Consider the following 20,668-nt stretch of genomic DNA (forward strand, 5'->3'; position numbering starts at 1 on the left):
AGGAGATGAAATGGTCCAAGGGGATGGTCCCACGCAGCTGAGCTCTGTTGTTAAACACTGCAAACCAGCCTCAGATGGCTTTGGCTACCCAGCTATCGCTCCTCCCAGAACTTTGCAGGTGTGGCACAGGAGGTAGCAAAAGCCAGGCAGACATTTACAGTACACTGTTTAGATGCAGTCACCCCTTCCTGGGTGTGAGGGTTTACAGAGCATTGGCGCCTCTGTCCCGGGTCAGCTGGGCTCTGCCTCAGAGAGTGGCACCAGCAAAACTGAAGCGACCGGTTAGCCTCAAATCCCTGCTCTTGCTGCCTGCAGCTGAAACATCTTCCTTTACTACATCTACCTACGTTCACCCGATCAGCCGCAATAAGAAAAGACTCCTCCTAACGGGAGCAATAACGTAGGCAAAAGTCTGTAGCATATAGTGTCAGGAAAAACTGTACTTTCCAAAATGCAGAAAGTGTTCATTCCTGAATCACTTTTTTGTTGCTCCCAGCCCTCAGACCTGGGCACATTAAAATTCTGAAAACGTACACTCAGTTAAAGCAGGTAAAATACACACAACAATTACAAAGACAGAAGATAAATGAAGATGACTGACAGCATCTCAAGTCACATTATGCATGAATATGAAGAGACTATAAAAAGATGTTCATCGAGACAAGTCTTTGAGCTTTAATGCTTGGAAGTACGAATCTCTGAGAACCGAAATGCGGATACAGAATGGATATTTCAGTGGATGTCTTCCCTGCACCTCTGCCTATCTGTTCTTTGATATACGATAAATCATGGCATAACCATCATTTCGCAGTTTACATGTATTAAATATCCATATGAGAGGTTTATATTTTGCATTTTCAACAGTAAATAGCTTTTCCTGCTCCAGGACCAAAAGAATAAAGGGGGAGTGGGAAGAAAGGAAGGGAGAGGGAAGGGAAGGGAGAGGGAAGGGAGAGGGAAGGGAGAGGGAAGGGAGAGGGAAGGGAGAGGGAAGGGAGAGGGAGAGGGAAGGGAGAGGGAAGGGAGAGGGAAGGGAGAGGGAAGGGAGAGGGAAGGGAGAGGGAAGGGAGAGGGAGAGGGAAGGGAGAGGAGACGGAAGGGAGAGGAGAGGGAAGGGAGAGGAGAGGGAAGGGAGAGGAGAGGGAAGGGAAGGGAAGGGAAGGGAAGGGAAGGGAAGGGAAGGGAAGGGAAGGGAAGGGAAGGGAAGGGAGAGGGAAGGGAGAGGGAAGGGAGAGGGAAGGGAGAGGGAAGGGAGAGGGAAGGGAGAGGGAAGGGAGAGGGAAGGGAGAGGGAAGGGAGAGGGAAGGGAGAGGGAAGGGAGAGGGAAGGGAGAGGGAAGGGAGAGGGAAGGGAGGGGAGAGGGAAGGGAGGGGAGAGGGAAGGGAGAGGGAAGGGAGAGGGAAGGGAGAGGGAAGGGAGAGGGAAGGGAGAGGGAAGGGAGAGGGAAGGGAGAGGGAAGGGAGAGGAGAGGGAGAGGAGAGGGAGAGGGAAGGGAGAGGAGAGGGAGAGGGAAGGGAGAGGAGAGGGAGAGGAGAGGGAAGGGAGAGGAGAGGGAAGGGAGAGGAGAGGGAAGGGAGAGGAGAGGGAAGGGAAGGGAAGGGAAGGGAAGGGAAGGGAAGGGAAGGGAAGGGAAGGGAAGGGAAGGGAAGGGAAGGGAAGGGAAGGGAAGGGAAGGGAAGGGAAGGGAAGGGAAGGGAAGGGAAGGGAAGGGAAGGGAAGGGAAGGGAAGGGAAGGGAAGGGAAGGGAAGGGAAGGGAAGGGAAGGGAAGGGAAGGGAAGGGAAGGGAAGGGAAGGGAAGGGAAGGGAAGGGAAGGGAAGGGAAGGGAAGGGAAGGGAAGGGAAGGGAAGGGAAGGGAAGGGAAGGGAAGGGAAGGGAAGGGAAGGGAAGGGAAGGGAAGGGAAGGGAAGGGAAGGGAAGGGAAGGGAAGGGAAGGGAAGGGAAGGGAAGGGGGGATTTATTTGTTATTTTGTTTCAGGACAGAAGACACAATATCAGCATCTGGGCTGAAAAAAACCTTTGATTTTGCAACGTGGCTTCATTTGTACCAAGAAATGCTTATTTGCTATTGTGGATTTTTAACTTTCTCTGATTATAGTTGTATCTGTCAAAATTGTTTAGAGCCTGGCTTGGGGATCTTTTTTTCCGTTCCACAGGTTTGGAATTTAGTGAGACTAAACTCTTTGAGATAAAATAGCAATTAACTAAAGAAAAAAAGTGACAAGATTTTTTTTAAAATCTTTTTTTTTTTATCTGTATTTCAATCAATTTTTTACACCTTAAGCTAGTATTTCCATACCAGATCCATACTACACCAAGTATATAGGGATGAGTGAATGAGTAGGACTGAGTAAAGGAGGAGCTCTATTCATGGGCTGCATTGTACTAAAGATAGAGAATGTACTACCCTGCACTTCTGTGCCAAAAATAGTGGTCACTTACTAGACCAGGTGCAGTGAAAACACTAGCATTCCTGTTTGGTTCCCAAGACCAGTCTAAGAACACCAGAGACCAACCTCAAAAAAGCAGTTCATGAGGTATCAAGGCCATCATTATGCACACTTCTGGATGAGAAATATATACAGTGCCAGTTGTTTCTCTGTAGTATGAATCAATAAACAGAGTTAAAAAAAAAAAAAAAAGAGATCCAGAAGATCCCATGTGAAGAAATATACCCAGGTACCCTCCCACCCACACACCAACAAATCCATGGCCTGAGCTAGGTAAGCCATCAGGTGAGTGAGTGGGTGACTAGGGTCTGGGGCAGGTTGGCCTTATGTGTTACGAATGCAATCACAGCTCAGCCCGCTTTATCTATTGGCGCGGTAGCCATTGGTCTAGGTTGCAGCCCATAAATTGCTCAGGGTGCTGCACAAGCACTGATGAGGAGATTAAGACCATGCAACTAAGTCCATTAGGTAAGTCACTGCTTCTACTGTCAACTTACACAAACATTTGAGCATTCGGATTTTGTATTGGACTAGTGAATTACCAGCACCCTGTAAGACAGTGTGGGGGCACTCACCTGGGGTGCTCCCACTCATGCAGAGGTGGAACTTGAACTACTGACATATCCAATAAGTATGTAAATTAGAGGAGTACTCTCTAAATTGCGAATGAAAGTAGGTCTGTAGGCTTTGATTTCAGTAATTTACATTTACCAGTTTTACAACAGAGAAATCTTCAGGCTTCTTATGCGGTATTTGACATGTTGCAGTTGGCAAAAGATTATGTTCAATGCATTCAGGTTTTATATTAATTCTGTCAGTGATTTCACATTTGTTCGTTTATAAGAAAAGTTTAATGTTTCATTTTATGTATGAGTGAAAGGAAGAAGGATAACGGTGTCAATTTTTTGTTTTAATGCACTATTGGTACACATCTCAGATGTGCCATCTATATAACAGAAAAGAGGGGTTTGATGGGTATGTACTTCCATAATTAGAAAAAAGAAAGGGAAAAAAGGAAACCAAATCATAACAGTAAAACCTTGTGAGCATTATTACAATCAATCAGCAAATAGAATTCCAAATAAACACTAGGAACAGAACATGTGGAAGTCATCTTTTTGGTCAATCTTGGAATAAAAATGACTTTTTAAAATATTAAACACGTATAGAAGTTCTAAATGTTTTCTTTTCTCCAAAATGTTATCTTTAACATGACTTTAAACATGTTATTACTTAACTCACACATTTCACTCAAACTTCCTTCAGATTTTACTGCAAAGTTGTAAAATAGCCCCAAAAACCTCAAATTAAAAGAACCTTGATGTGTTTCCTATTTAATCAGGATGTTTAAAGGACTAAGCTGTTATCTCTTGTGGGTTTTATGCAGGCTAGCCTAACATATAAATCTGCACTTTTTGGTATGCCCAATTGCGGGAAAATAATTTCAATAATAATAACAGTCTTTGCAAATGCTTGGGGCAAAAAAGAAAGTAACCATTTTTTAACAGAAAAAGCTTTTCACTCAAAAAAATTAAAGAATATTTATGAAAAAATAATGCATGAATTCACTGAAAGAGGCTAATGTCCTTTTTAGCTTGCCTCAATACCTTGTCTATATTTTGTGGCTTTAAAAGATTTAGTAAATGATTTAAGAGACATTTTTCAGTATTTAAAGTGAATGCAGAAAGTGGCGCAGAAGAATTTTAAAAAATAGTGCTGTAAAGTGAAAGTATCTAGTTATTGTGGAACATCTGCAATCTGCAATTCAAGGTACTTCTCGTGGCTTCATCACAGCGTTTCAGCGCTGCCCCAGAAGACCCTGTGGATGTTGGAGGAGCGGTTCAGTCCTCAAGACTTTTTAGTCTTTTTTCTCTCTGACAAGTACACCAGTGAGGCAACCTATAGAACTGTGAATAATTTGTGTAAGATATTGGACCACAGGTCCCCAAAGCCCTCAGCGCAGTCAGACGACTTCAATGACTTTTTATCATTCTCGTAAGCAGCTACTATAACTCAAAGGTGAAAGGTTTCTCTTTTAAAAGACTGCAATTATACAGCTCCTGGCAAAGCTGTTGAAGTGAGGACCAATTTAAATGCAGTGAATGGGGAAAAAAAAAAAAATCAAAGATAAACAGTGACAGTAGATCACAGCCTGCAACCCTTTCATTTTATATTTATATTTCTTTTCAGCTGAATCCCCATGACAACCGTTGTTAACACATCCTGCAAAACTGTATTTCAACTCTACTTGAAAAACCAGCCGAGCTATCCTTAAGGCCCACAAGACCTTTAGACCGTTTAGTCCTCTGTCCCTTTCCAGCCAACACTATCCAACACAGTCACAATGAGCGCAAGGATCCAGGAGCCTGGGATTACGTGTGACGATCTTACCCCTCCACCCCTCTTCCTATGCAGGAGTACTGGTTCCCTCCGGGGTTTCCGTGTGAGAACTAAAACTGCTGAAGGGGCAGGCAGGATCACACACTGTCCTCTTTAAACACTCATCTTCACGGCAGCGCCCTACAGAGAGCTCCCTCCCACTCGAAAGAGGGAACCAAACGCTAACAAAGAGCGGTTGTCCAAGGAGTCTGGTATTCCTGAATGCACACAGAAAGTCTGACTGCTCAGATCCATTCTCTGACATTTTCTGTGTTTCCATTGCAAACCAACCCTTCTTTGTTTCTTCCTAGTCCAAACAGCTTCCCCTCCGCAGACAGGGGGTGCTTCCATGCTCCAAAAAAAGTTTATCTATCTGCCTCAAGTGGTATCCATGTTTTGTAGAAAGAGCAAACGTACATGGGAAGAGTTTTCAGGGCAGTCTACCCAAGCCTGCTGAGACCACCGGGACCCTAACTCCACCAGTCTCAGTACCTCAGCTAGCCAGTCAAAAGCTAATTTGGATTTGCCTATGTGCTCTGGTTTTCTTTCAGTAAAGGAGAAGCTTGACTCTCACGGCGTCTAATCTGCTGTTGCTGACCCTTCTCAGTATTTTATTATTTTGTTCTCTTTTGAGCTGTGGCTTTCACAACATATTTTATGTCAAATTGAAGGAACTACCGTCTGCAAATATCACCACAAATGTCCTGTATCACCTCCCCTGATCTGCCTCATGTGAAAGACCCAGAACAAGAGTAGCTTGAAGGCAAATTAAATCAGAGCAACAGAAACATCCAGAGCTTTGGAGATGCCCAAGGACAGACTTCACCGAGAACACAATGTCAGCTGAGGTTACCTACCCAAATCCAGGACAAAGCACGTTCCTGTACAAATTCCACCCACTCCCTACTTTCTCCATTTCCATTAGAAAAAAAGGTTAGGTCCAGCACCCCGTTGCTATGCTACAGTTGCCAGTGTCTGGTTGACTGCGGTTTCCACACAGCCTTGAAGGAAACATGTTCATTTCTCACAAGAACGAAAGTGGTCAGGCAGAGCTACAGGCAACCAGCATGTCCCAGTTCCTTTGACCTCAGGCCTGCTCCTCCACCACCACCTTTCACTTCAGCCTCAAAGAGAGCCTGTCATGGGAAGCCTTGCGGACAAGATGAGGAGGGGTCCTCCTCTTTCAACACAACTATGAATTTAAGATCGTCGCCTTGGGTGCCCTGTTGGGACTAAGGATTAACTCTACTGAAAGCAGTGGAAGCACAGGCAGTATTAAAGATGGACCAGATACAGAAGTAAAAGAAACATCAAACAAGCCAGTGATTATGTCCCTGCTATTTCTGCTTCATCAATCTAGAGGTGAAAATACCGGTGAAAACACAGCAGGTCGAGATCATCTCAGATAAAACCCTGGGCATGGCTCTGGTCATATTTAAGTCTCATCAATTTAAGTAAGCAGACCTTAGCAAAGGACAACTCCTTTCCTTCCCACACCCTGTAGTTACTGCCATTCTGCAAACATTGCCTGAATCTACGGTTATGCAGAGGCTGCACTTTAAGTTGTCCAAAGAAACCTCAGATTTTTAACGTAAAATAGTGTGTGAGAGTCAGCAGAAGTTGAAAGCAAAGAGGTGCTACCAGCTAGCATCTTTACAAGAACTGTGATAGGTGAGAAGTCAGGGCTGACATAAGCCAACAGTATTTTGAAGCTGCATGAGCTCTTTAGAGCGTATGATATAAGTCGGAATGAGGATGCCACCCATTCTTCAGCCTTGTTCATTTTGGGGCAGTCAGTGACAGACGAAAAGCAGGCATAGACTAAAAGGATGAGTTCACCCAAATGACAAATGCTGTCCGAGTAGCACTGGGATCAGCATGACTGTGGCTTCTCTGGATCCCAAGAGTGGAATTCAGTGAGGCCACAACAACTAAAGGAAGTGGAGGACTTTGCACCTCCCCCCTCCTCTCTTCCCGGAAGGCAAACTTTACCTTATCTTGCTTTGTTTTATTTCCTCCCCAGCTTAATTACTCCTCAGAATAATTCCTTTCCGACAGTTCCCAAGTCTAAAAGGCACATCAGCCAGCCAGCTCACGTTTCTTAACACTGCTTGGCTAGAAGTACAGCTGCAAGCAGTGATTAGAACATCTGATGTTAATAAGGATTTGCAGGGTGTTAATGCTGCTGATGAGTCTATCTGCCAGGCCATGTCTTTCAAGCAGAGATATTGTAAGCATTGGGAAAATAAAGCCTTTTATTTATTTATTCTACTTTTCCTATTTCTTTTCTTTCTCTTTTCTCTTTCTCTCATGCAGGTATTTGACTTGGTCTTGAGAGGAAGCTAAATCAGACTACCACAACACCACAAAAAACAACAGTGCAAGATCAGCAGAGGTGTTTTCACTTTTCCTCAAAAAAAGAATAGCTAGTACCATCTTCAAATGCCAGCCAAAGTTTTTATTCTGTTTAAAAAAACCCAACACTATACCCACAACTGAAGGGAGAATGTGAAATGCTCTTTACATGAGTAAAGTTTTGTTTAGGGTTTCAGGGTTTTTTTTTTATGGTTTAAACTATTCCATTTGTTCCCTGAAACAGTTAGCAAGAATTTAAATGGAGATCACTGCAATATAAATAAAAAAGTGGAAACAACCCAGATTGCATTTAATTTCTTTAAATGCTCTAAGAATTAATAAAGGTTTCTTTAATCTTTCACCCTTTCCTGAGCCTGTGACATGCTGACTTCCAGAGCAGCCCATTTGTATTTAGGAAACCTGATGCCCATCCACAATTCCACATGGAAGAATTTGAGTTTCCATCTATGTTGTTGCTTGCGTCCCCTAATGCTCTGCACATCCCAATTCTGGGCTCTGACAGTCCATCATTTGAACGTGATAGGAGTTTGGGTTTTTTTTAGAGGTAGCAGTGCAAGAGAGCAAAGTGAAGAGAATACATTATGTCGCAGTCTTCCTAGGATGGGCAAGACACCCTCTCTGCCAAGCTGTAACAAACAGCCAGGAATAAAACCAGCTGTTCCCTAGAACTCACTGCTTCTTTGAACTCAGCCATAACCTTTCATTAAAAGGCTTGCTCTATATTTCTCATTACATCTTTCCCTCTCGCCCCAACCTTTTACAGCTTTTAATTTCTGGTTTCTTCAATGGATTTCAGGAATTCAGGACCTGCTGTTCTTTGTCTCAGACTATTTCCCACTCGCACTGTAAGTGCAGTAGGCTACTTGGGCTGGATCGGCTAGAAGGGAAATGCTATCTATACCGGCTGTCCTGAAGAAAGCTCATCCTCTGAAGAGAAAGCTGGACCTTGAATTTGAAACACTGCGTCCTCCTGCAGATTTGACTTTTAGGGTCAACTCATCAGAGCAGGAAGTTAAAAATCAGCAGAATGTGAGAACCTTTAAATACAATGCTCTGGATGAGACATCAGCAAGACCAGCAGTAAACATATCACCGACTAATAGTGTTCATATCTGCAACCCTGCCAGTGCCAACTGGGGCGGGGGAGGGGTGGGGGGAGGTGGGGGTGGGGGATAGAAAGGAAAAAGAGATGAAATTAAAAAAAAAAAAACACAAACAAATAAACAGATTAATCTTAGTGTGAAAGGGGATGGAGAGAGAAGCTAGTGAGAGACTTCTGAAAATCAAACTAATTAGAAGTGAAGAAGCGTTTCTGTTTTAAGGCTTGGTAGCAAGTGTCTGCAAATTGCCCAACCCAGGAAAACCTTTCCCAAATTCAAATGCCACCAGTGCCTGCAAAGAGCAGCTCTTTAAAGGGCAGACCAGACAGCAAGTTAACATTTCACAAGTACTTGCTGAGCTAGAAAATGCACAGTTTTCTGCATGTTTCACATTCACATAGACGCTTCCCAGATTACAAGAAATGTCAGGGCTGAGAAACAAACCCAGTTGTTGGTACATCTCCGGGGTGCATCTAAATTGTGACCCCCAGCTCCCCTTCCCTCGGTCCCAGCAGATACTGTTTGTCCGGCACCCGGAGCTGGGTGGACGCTGTACTCACCAGCTGACTGCTGTACCAATACAGCGATGACTCCTTCAGCACACACCAGAACTTTTTCCATTTGTTGCCAATGAAAGCTCCTTTTTCCTTCTTTTTGTAGAGCCATCCTTGGCAATCGGCTTGCCCCAGCTCCTTACACGATATCCTCCGTCGGCTCATTATAAAGAACCCTGTGCCATTAAAAATACAGTGTTCTGCTTGTTTGAAAGTGCATTACCAGGAAAGATGCTGCTGCCAATTAAAGAAATCAACCTTACTTAGCAATCTCAGCAAGTCATCCAAGCATATCTTAAAATATACTTAGAAGTCGCTCAGTTTTATAATGGCTGTGACAGTAACACACTCATTTGAAAGGCATTCTCATGTGCAGAAACAAAATAGTAAGCTATAGATAACGCAGACACTAACTAATGCTAAGATAACCATATACAAGTTTTTGTAAATTAAAAATAATTTTTGATCCTTTTAAGAGAAGCATGCATATATTTCCCTTCACACAGCTGCACTGAAAAGAATACATCTATTTAAGTCAGCTAGAGAAAACTATTATGCCAAGTACATGAAAACCGCTAGTGTGTGCGTATGTGCAGGCAGCTGATTCTACCTCATTGATTTCCAGCTTTGATTCAATTAACATACCACAAGGATTTAGTCCAAAGGAACAGCCCGTTGTCATTTGTTTTCTCAGAATCGGTGCAAGAATGAGTAGAGTTAAAAAGCAGCCTTCCACCAGCTGAGTAGCAGTATAAAATCCTCACCCTCCCAAGAATAAGACATACTAAGAAAATAACAAAAGAGGAACACAGAAGAGAAAAGAAAAAACAATCTCTCATTACCTTGACTTTTCTTTTTTGTCTTCTGACGCAAGGGAACCTGTAAGAAATGCAGGAAGGAAAGAAAAGAGGAAATTTCAGATTGTGTTGCAACATTTGTGTAGAAAGGGGAGGGGGAAGCTAGAGAAGGACGCGGTGGTGATGCTGGTGGTATATGCAGGATGGAAACACATAACCCACTCACTGCTGAAGGGACGTTAGTAGCTGAAGCATAAAACGTGTTAATTAAAATTGATGTATATCTTAGTTGAGCAAGAGCAAACGTAACTCTATTATACATGAGTCTATCTACTAGTGCTTCCTGTTTCACACCCACAGGCAGCTTCTACTTTGCTACGTGTTTGCCTGAATTGTATTCTGTGTTGTTCAGAAGTTAAAAAATAGAAGTTGGACTACAACGTTTTAATGCTTCGTTACACCCCTTGAGGGGGATTTGCAAACGTGGGGAGATTAAAGATACATGCCAGGGGTCTGATTGTCATTTAGCTCGTTCTAAGAAATCCTGAAAAAGAAAAAAAATTGGATTTTCCCCTCCTCTTTTTTAATTTAGTGCAGAGAATGTATTTCGCACTATGTAAGATTTTCATAATATGTCTTAAAAAACAAAAAAAATAAAAAAAAAACAATCACACAAACCTGGCAGATTATCCAAACCATAAAACATAAATATGACAGAAGTTTGCCAGGCCATATATGAGAGTTTTAGTCACTGCAAAAGTAACACAAGTGAATTATATTTACTCTTTTGCAGTCCATATTGTCCGTCCCACATAAACACATAGAAAATGAAACTAAACCAGAAGACCACAACCAAAAAAGAGGTCATTAGAAAGGCAAGGTCTGGCTTTTGGAGTAAATTCTCCCCAGACAGGCTGGTTGGTCGTGCAATTGTGGACAAAGCAGTTGACTTCTCTTTGCCTCCACTTTTCCATCTCCAGCATGGGAATAAAAGCATTCACCTTTTTCTATTTTTAGGAAGGTTTTGAAGCCTCTGGATGACAAATGCTGGATAAGGTGACGTATGATTTAATATGCTGGGCCACGACGTTGCTATGCAAAGCCAGTAGCTACCTGATCCACTGCAGAGCTACGCTATGAACATCTCTAATGCAGCCCCTCTGCCTAGCCAGCCGCCTTTTCAGGAAAACAAAACCCTATTTCATGTTTTTCTTGAAGGATTTGATGGCTCTTCTCACAGGCGAATTTAAGATGAGTAAAGCTACACCATCTGGAAACAGTAATAGAAGAGGCCACTGCCACCAGCATTTACAAGAGCTAGAACTTTCTCCAACCAGTGATCTTTGCAGCACGTATCAGACTGCAGAACTGCATATCGCAGTCGTGTGCTTATCTGGTGCCTATTTGAGATGACCTGAACAACACACCTGTGGGAGGCTTTACCAGGAATGAATAATCCCAGACTCCTGCTTAATCATCATGTATTCTTTTTTCCTTTTTTCTTTTTTTTTTTTTTTTTAATTCTACCACTGCCTTTCTCTCTCTCAGACTATTCTCCATGACAACAGACAAAGAAAAGCAATGAGAAAACACATCATCTCTATCGGAGGCTCTGCAATTTCCCCATCCTACACAGGCCGCCCTTCGTGTCTTCATTCCAAAGAAAGTAATGCCCTATTTAGGACACATGGAAATAACACACGGCCTCAATGAACCAATGGGTCATGCAGTCACACTAATTACCTTCCTTCAGAGCTATCCAAAGTGGTATTAAGAAAAACAAATATGAAGCAGCTCTCTTTGCACATAAACTAGGTAGTGGGGCAACGTCACATCTTTGCCATGATGCTACAGTGGGGTCATTTCATCTTTAACATAAACTCGTGCAACCATAAGGGCGATGCTGAGACAGGATGTGGCTCTCTGTAAACAACCAAGGAAGAAGGAGAGATCTTTCCACTAACCTTATTGATCATCTAAAGCAAAATAACGTGGTCTGTGGCTCATCTGTAAAGAAAGGGTTAATATCCATATAATGTAAATCATCTGTTAGGGCCCCCTTTATATACAGGCTGAGGAAGAAATCGATTACCTAGTAAGAGCTGGGAGTAACAAAAAGAATTTACAAATGTGCATTTCTTATTCAGCTGCAACGATGGTATCCTGCTGCAAGTTGACAAGGGTGATGAATCCCCATCTCTTCATATTTTATGGGAGGAGTTGGGAAATTAATGGGGGAAGTAAGGGCGGTTTCCCCAGCCCTGTGGACTGGGGAACAGGACTGTGTTTAGCTTGCCTGGATAAAATCAGTGATAAATCTGTAATAAAATCATCGCTGAGTGAGATTTCATGAAATAAGATGCATTTCTGGTTTTCTTTCCCAGTATTCCTGAAAGCTGAGGTAAATTTTCAACAAATTAATCCTAAGCCTGGAATGCAGCAATTTTAAATGTTTTTAGTGCTGTTCAGAAGCCCAGCATAATTTTATAAAAAATATCTGTTTTGCTCTGCCCGAGACCTAGACTGCGGCAATGAAATCTGGTGTTATTCACAAAATTGTCTTCCCAAATTTTGTTGATTTATGAATAAACAAAAACAACCTCTTTCTCCAAAGCAGCAGCATTTGGAGTCAGATATTTTATGAAATAAACAAACAGTTTTCATTGAAATGGCGTTCATCTTAAACCAATAGAAAACCTATATTTAAATGAATCTAAAAAGTCATAAAATGCCTCACCAGCCAGATTTGGATTCAGTTTTCCACAAGAACACAGAACTTTAGCAAGTTTCCAGTGGCAAACCTTTCCTCAAGAAGTTAAATAGAATTTCCTCCTCTAAAAACTGGCTTATGAGAGTCAACAATCTTTCATTTCAGTGAGCCTGGGTGAACATTGATTAAGATGCTTTTAACTTTCACCCCTAATAGGACACATTAACACTAGCAGAGAACAAAGACAATACTGTGGAAGGCAGAGTTATTACCAGTAAAACCAATGGTACTGACCGGGGGCATAACAGCAGTTTCAGATGTGAATATACTGTAACTACCACACATAGTCACTGGAACAATCTGAAACTGAACCAAATGTCATGATTTTACTATGCAGACATGGTGGATGTTTTTTTACAAAGCTCAATTTCGTGATGACAAATGACTTATTTCATTATCACAGGTTCAACTGAAAAAATAACCAGAAAAATCTGATCTATTTCTAGCTCTTGTTGTTACCAGGGAAAATCCAAGAGCAATAATCCTCAGAAAGCTCTGAAATAAATGCAAAATGTTACAGTTACTTGCGACTTTAGGAGGGTTGTCATTTTTGTGCAAGGCTGGCAATACAGGGTAGGTTTTAATCTTTTTTGGCAGGTTTTGGTTTACTCATCAGTTTACTGAGGCCTGAGGGCTGAGCATGGCTGAACTTCTGTGCCAGGCAGCCTCCACCAGTGAGCAAAAACCTATGAGAGGAGTGACAAGTTCAGTGACAGACTTCTGTCAGTTTAGAGGTCCCCTTTTTCCACAGAATCACAGTATTGTTGAGGCTGGAAGGGACTTCTGGTGGTCATCTAGTCCAACCTCCCCACTCAAACAAGGACACCTACAGCCTGTTGTCCAGGACCACGTCCAGGCAGCTTTTGAATATCTCCAAGGATGGAGATATTTATCGACAGCACCCCTGGGCAACCTGTGCCAGCGCTCGGTCACCCTCACAATAAAAAAGTGTTTCCTGATGTTCAAAGGGAACCTCCTGTGTTTCAGTTTGTGACCATTGCCTCTGGTCCTGTCACTGGGAACCACTGTAAAGAGCACAGCTCTGTCTTCTTGGCACCCTCCCTTCAGGTATTTAAACGCATTAATAAGATCCCCCTGAGCCTGTTCTCCAAGATAAACAGTCCCAGCTCATGCAGCCTTTCCTCATATATTAGATGTTCCAGTCCCTTAATCATCCTTATATGGCTCTTCATTAGACTCCCTCCAGTATGTCCATGTCTCTCTTGTACTGAGGAACCCAGAACTGGACAGTGCTCCAGGTGTAGCTTCACCAGCACTGAATAAAGGGGAAAGATCAGCTCCCCTTGACCTGCTGGCAATACTTTGTGTAATGCAGCCAAGGATACAATTTGCCTTCTTTGCAGTAAGGACACATCGTTGGCTCATGTTCAACTTGATGTCCACCAAGACTCCCAGGTCCTTTTCTGCAAAGATGCTTTCCAGCTGGGCAAACCCAGCGTATACTGATTTCCCCAGCAGTATCATTTGTGCTCATGTGGAATAACAGCAGGGGGTAGAAGTCAGATGCCTGGACAAGCTTTGGCTGTCCCTCCACAACATCCTGGATCCTGACCCTTGCCAGGCAGCAAACTGCTCTAGACAGGCATACAGATGAGTGCCTGTGTCCCCGGCAGCAGGGCGTTGCTCATTGCGACAACACACCATTTCTTACTGGTAGCCTTGTATGGTTTACAGTTAGGTGAACGAGGTCCTTTGGCAGTAGGTATATCTGGCTCCTCTTCAATTTTGAGGGCAGTCAACCTATTTTGCAGCTGCAAGTTCTTAGGTGGGGCAGGAGTCTTCCTTTTGGTACTAGAAGTCATCGACTTCCATCCTTCCCCTTCTCCAGAGGTTTTGCTTACTTTGACAGTGGGGGTAGACACTACCTACTTCTCCATTGCAGGTGGGGACTGAGGGTCTTCAAGCTGTTGTGTCTCAGAGAAGACCCTATCTCCTTTTCACCTTTTCTGATGCTGCACAGCCTGTTTACTTTCTCCTGTATCTCCTCCACTTGGCAGCACAGCTCCTCCAAGATGGCACACCTCCTGCAGGGCAGAGGGACATCTCTCCTGGCCTCAGAGAGAGGTCTCAAGAATTTTTGCAGCCTGGGACTTGGAGGCCTGCACCCACCATCTCAAGCTCAGTCTGCGTGGAAGCTTCTGCCCTGGCAGGGACAGCTGCTGCAACGTATGTTGGGGAAACTGCCCTGTTACCACCAGACTTATGACTGTTACAGCAGCACATTTTCAACTGAGGGCCCCTTACTGCACTCCTTCACACCCTGATGCACAAACTGATGGGTCCGTTTTCCACCCTCTGGGTCTAGATCTTAGGTAGGTCCCTCCAGAGCACAGTTAAAGGGTGCTTGACCCTCCCTAAACAGAGGCAGCTTCATCAAAGGCTCCAGGCACCCTAGGTCAAGGGCAGCTATTCACACTCATTAGCAGCTGCTAGAGCTTCCTCAGGCCCACACCCTTGTGGCTCCCCTTACCTTGTCCTTGCCTGACAGCAAGGATTTGCAAATATATATCATGGAGGCTACATGTTTCCACCCTCTCTTCCAAATGGGTAGCCTTGAGCAATCATTGCCGGGAACCAAACTAGGGTGGGCAGCATCCCCTTGGGGAGCTGCCAGGAGCAGTTGAGGATCACCCCAGGGGATAGTTCTGCCTAGAGACTGAGGGACTTGCAGCCTGCAGACTCTCCCGGAGAAAAAAAAATTGGACGAAATGAGAGTATGAGGCTGTTTAGGGGGAAAGAAAAAAATCATTCTACAAGCAAAAGCAGCGGCGCTGGGCTAATACTAAAGACCAGGCTTCATGTCTCATGTCACAATGCGTGAGTCTGAGAAAGCACCAAAGGCTGATATAATCAATAGTTCATCTTCTACAGAGCTGTATTTTCCTCAAGCTTCTCAAGGTTTAGATAGGTGTGTGGCTAAAAAAATCCTTTGCTAAGTTTATGAGTCCTAAGTTACTGCTTTCTCATCTGTTGAAGGGTAGGACTCGAAAGTGGCATCAGGCCCACACAATAGACTTCATTTCACCCTTAGAGCAGAACCAGGGCAGCCTGTGGTAGCTTTAGCCTGCCCATAAGCAACACCTTGTTTAGATCATAGAATCATAGGATCATTTAGGTTGGAAAAGACCCTTGGGCTCATCGAGTCCAACCGACTCCACTCTACAAAGTTCTCCCTTACACTGTATTCCTTAACACCACATCTAAATGAATCTTAAACACATCCAGGGATGGTGACTCCACCACCTCCCTGGGCAGCCCATTCCAGTGTCTGACCACTCTTTCTGTGAAGAATTTTTTCCTAATGTCCAGCCTAAACCTACCCTGCTGCAGCTTGAACCCATTCCCTCTTTTTCTATTACTAATTACCTGTGAGAAGAGACCAGCACCAACCTCTCTACAATGTCCTTTATTGATACTGATATTTATTGATATTTATTGATATTGTTGTTATCCACAGTTTTCTGTGATTACAAGGACAGAACCTCAACATGCCTCTTCAGCTGACCAGTAACTCTGGCATAACTTCAATTATACTTACAAGAGCGTTGCCATCAGCTTCCATGAATGGTTTCAAAGTTTAGTGGGAAAGCTGTAAAAAGAGAAAGTTCTGTTTACTTAAGTTCTGCATTATATTTTCATATAACATAAGTCTGGGCAGTAGAGTAAAAAAAGATGTCTTAATACACTTTTGACCTGCTAACTTTACCCTTCCCACCCTACCCACCCCCTCAAAAAAGATCTTTTCCAAAGATAATGCTATGTTATGTGACCTGATTTTACCGATTTAGAAGTCAATCAGTGCTAAAGAACACTAATTCAAAGTTATCCAAGCTTTTGTAAGAAATAAACAGAATAAAACTCATGGATGTGGTTTGGAGTTTAGGGGAGAGGGGGAGGGGTTTAGGAAATTAATAGAGAATAAACAAGTAAAACGGGGGGCGGCGCTTTTCATTTGTTTTGGGGTTTACTTTGAAAGAAATCTATAAGATTTTGATTTAAATTTGGCTGAGCTATTCCCCGGTGTTTTCTGAGAATTCTAATTAGCTAATATGCCCACTCTCCCGAGCAGGATGGGATCTCATACTGGAGAGTCTATAGTGAATTGCAGTTTTTCCCTTTTGGAGAGCAAAATATGTGCAGTCCAACAGCAGATTCTAGGGTTTATTTTCCAAAGACAAACAAAATTAGCAGTTATCCATTTAGATGACAGTTCAGGTGACTTAATTTGGCATACACAACAAATAGGCAACTCCTTACATGATTTTCCTTTGGCTGGATGATGAAAGACTCAGTGCAGTGTACAAGATGAAAGACAACACACCAACTTTTTAGTCCCAGCACAGTTCCTATAAAACTCACCCCTCTGCGTATGAAAGAATCATTCAGTGAAATGGGAGAGGATACAAGACTCTGTTGATGTGAGCAAGAAAGGATTTCCAGAAATAGAGCCACACTTCAGAAGAATTTCTAACAGAACTTTTTCCTGTTACTAAAACCAGCAATTTAAGATATGTGCCAATCCTCATACATAATATTTGTTTTAGTTTGAAAATAAAATCTTAAAACAGAAAATAAAAACCCACCTACTGGCTTCCAGCAATTTCAAACCAAAAATAGAAAGGCAAACAAACACATATTTTTCTGGCTCCCAGCAGTTTCTCTTCCAAAATAGAAAGAAGCACTATCTATAAGTGGCTCAAATTGAAGTAATATCATGATTAGGAGAGACATTATGGCAAATAATTCCAAGGATGTTTAGAAATCATAGCTAGTATAAACAAGCAGAGGAAACACCTTTAGTTATACAAACAAATTAACGTCAAGCCTCAAACACTGAGCCAGAAAGCAAGGGAATAACAGAACAAATGATAGTAATTATTGTGACTTGTGGCCTTTTTCCTGTCATTTCTTCATTTCATGTGTCCTTTGGGTTTGGAGAGGGTGGGGTGTAATTATAGGAACTGCACAGATTTGAATCAGCCACGGTACCAGGGGCAAGAGAAATGTTAGTTAACTGCCAAGGAAATATTTCCGCCTGCATGCTTTGTGCCAAAGGAGTTGAAATGGATTTCAGCAGAATCTTCTCAGTGACTTGAACTCAGACTTTTGTTTAGTTTCCAGACACTGGATAAGCAATCTTTGAGCCAACATCCAATTTTCAAAAGCAGCATTGACTTCTGTCTCATTCTATTTAAGAGTATAATTTACTATTCCCTGTGTAAAGAAAGGTATTAAAAAAAAAAAAAATCACATGTTCACTGCAGAAATAACTCTCATACACATAACCTGAGTTTATTTCTCTTAAGTAAACCCAACCTGAGTGAGATTAGTCGCACTGTGAAATAGCATTAGGATTTTTACGTCCACTCAAGTGTACTCAACTGTTGCAAAACCAACATTTCAGAAGGGCATAACCTGTTTATCTCTGCACTACAGTAAAATAAGTGTTTCTTTTCAATTTTCTGCAGATGCATTGTGGGAAAATCATCTATCCTTTCTAAACAGACAGGTGAATTAGGAGAAGGAGCTGGATAAATGTAGCTACTCAAGTAGAGCTAGTCTATACCCACCTTACTGGATGGTTCAGCATGAATCTGCAAGGGCTGTCTCTGGGAACTATAGCCCCCCGCTCCCCAGTATTCCCATCCCAGACACTGCAGTTAGCATCCCTGGCTGAGCTGTGCCCTTCACGTGCCCTCTGTGTGATGGTAGGTGGTCACACCACGGCAGCCCAGGAGTGTACTCAGGGCTGGTGGTTTTTCTGGCAGAAGAGCTTCCCAGCCCATGAAAGTTACGCCTGAGCTCCGGAGCTTTGCATGTCAGCGAGAGGTTAGTAGGAGACAACACTTGGGTTCATACCACCAGGAGGGTGTCCCAATTCCTAACTGGAACAGCTGCAGCAGAAGACTTGGCCCAGACCATCTCATTTCGTAGCACTCAGGGAACTATATTACAGATTGGAGACACCCATGTGTATATCCTCGTCCTGACTTAGGTGGACATTGAATTTGAAGCAGGGTCTCACCCCCAAAGGTGTACACTAAACACCAAGGTGTGGATTCCGGCCCTCTTCCTAAGCCTCTCCATTTGCAAGGGGGTAAGATCTAGGAACAGAAGGAGAGGGAAAACCTCCAGCCTACAAATTAAGGCACCTATATGGAAAATGTGCACCAGGATAGCAGTCTGCTGTGATGGATGTTCAATCCACTAAAATTGCAAAGCAGAATAAACCAAAGAGAGAAAATAAAACAAGGCACAGTGAAACCTCTCTTACTCCAAGCAGCTTTATAAAGGAGAAAACAAACTTGAATCTCTCACTTCCTGGAGAATAAAATGTAATGGATCTACTCGATAAAAGCAAAGGGAATGGATTTACATTATCAGTTTGTAAACCATACCTAGATTTCTTTGTCTTTGCTTGGAGGTGCCCAAAACAACTCACTCAATTTCATTCTGAATTGTATACAACATGTCAAATGTGGTTTCAGCAAAAAGATATCTATTTCAATTTTTTGAGGTTTTTTTTAATTTTGATTCAACAACTGAACTATAAATATCGATTTGCATAGCTTTATTAGTCCCGCTTCACTCCTGTTCTTTCAAGAAGAGTAATAAACAAATAGGTACATGAGTAAGAGCTGATGCAACAGATGTGGAAACACAGCAAATGACTTATCAGAAATATCTTGCAATCACTTCCATTTGACTACATCATCTCTTCTGAAATAAATAGAAATATCTCTGTTAAAGATCAAAGGCAATGTTAAGGGCAGAAAAAAAGGGGAAAAAACCCACTGAGGTTCCAATGATTCTAATTGCAAAAAAGCAATCTTAATTCATTAGTAATATTCCTCTTGTGGAAGTCAAAATCCACAAGGCCTGACGCTGTGTCTTACCAGTCACAAGCTACCAGTGAGTACATTGATCTGCGATGATATTGGTGTAAGCTTGCCAGACATGCCTTCCAGGCATCCCTCAGATGACATCCAGAGTGGGCATATGCCTTACTGCTTCTGAGCAAAATATTTGAGATATGTAACATGACTCAAACTATTTGTGTTGCAAAAGCACCCAAAATCTGCGTAGCTCAGTTCCTGTTCAGATGGCATTGACACAGAAGACTCAAAAAAAAATTTCTGCTTTACCAAGCACCAAGTCAGAGCTGTAAGACAACCTGGAAAATAAGCTTTTTGCCTTCCTTCTATTTACATTTCTCACACTGGTCACCAGCTTTAACATCTCTGTTTGCTTTGTGTTTATTTGTCTGCCTGCAACCATCTGCACTTCAATGGGCAATGAATTGACAGGCGATATGAAACTAGTGATAGTGCTACAAAAATTTCCCTAAAAAAAAAAAAAATCAATGATTACTTAATCACATATCTCACTTACCAAGCATTAGGAATAGCATTGCCCCAAATTGTAGCAGCACTTGATGCACTGTCCTGTGGCAAGGAGACAGCCTTACATAACAGTCCCAAATTACCACATTACCTCTAACTGGGGTTCTTGAAACAATGCTGGGGAAAAAATAATCACAGTGATTGTAAACTCATAATTGTCCTTTGGGTTACCAGAGATCAATTTAATCTGACAGAACCTTACCATTAACCACTAATTAATCAGATCTAGTCAGTTACTTAACTGGTTAATTAGCTATCTAAATTGACCATCTTGTACAAGGAGTTTCTTGATCTGCAGGTTTTCTCTCATTTACTGGCTCACCAGCAAAGTTAGACATTAAGAAATGACAAACAGACATTAAGGAACTTTTCGCGGAAGTTCATGGACCGTTCCAGCCTGGTGAAGTTGTGTCCCACCCACTCTAGTGTCCATGACTTCACGTTTCCAATTGCATATGTAACTACAGATTTACCCTTAGCACTGGAAACAGGAAGTATCATCATAATTTTCAGAGTATACCTTCAGCTTTGGCCACAATGAATAAATTTAAGCATGCTAAATAAAAATTACCCTTTGAAAAGCTGAAAGGGTTCTTATCACAGGCCTCACAGCAAGAAACCGCATTTGCCGCATTATAATACCATTGGTTATAACCTTATTTTCAAATGCATTTGAAATTATTCAATCCCCGCCCCTGTGAGCAATTCAAAAAGACAACTTTTGACTCCATTTGGGGGAGGGCCAGGAAAAACTGGAACAAAGTTCACCGCTCCCGTCTCGGAGGCAGAAAGGGTCTGGAGACATTGCCCTGCTTGGAT

The 20,668-nt window shown here is 42.6% G+C and overlaps 1 protein-coding gene across 13 annotated transcripts in view; it reads right to left on the reverse strand.

The window, feature by feature from the left end:
- The window catches only part of IPCEF1 (interaction protein for cytohesin exchange factors 1), a 90,334-nt gene that overhangs the window by 34,119 nt on the left and 35,547 nt on the right, over positions 1–20,668 (reverse strand). For 11 of the 13 annotated variants that reach the window (XM_063329357.1, XM_063329359.1, XM_063329358.1 and 8 more), the window contains 3 exons: positions 15,985–16,035; positions 9,701–9,737; positions 8,865–9,034 (listed from right to left, as the gene is read on the reverse strand). In XM_063329357.1, the coding sequence (XP_063185427.1) occupies positions 8,865–9,034; positions 9,701–9,737; positions 15,985–16,008 (231 nt within the window). In that variant the 5' untranslated portion in view covers positions 16,009–16,035. Of the gene's footprint in view, positions 1–8,864; positions 9,035–9,503; positions 9,629–9,700; positions 9,738–9,881; positions 9,956–15,984; positions 16,036–20,668 lie in introns of those variants that run through there. The other 2 variants (XM_063329362.1, XM_063329361.1) reach the window with 2 other exon arrangements.

This window comes from Chroicocephalus ridibundus, chromosome 3 (assembly GCF_963924245.1).
Source record: "Chroicocephalus ridibundus chromosome 3, bChrRid1.1, whole genome shotgun sequence".
Classification (NCBI taxonomy): Eukaryota; Metazoa; Chordata; class Aves; order Charadriiformes; family Laridae; genus Chroicocephalus; species Chroicocephalus ridibundus.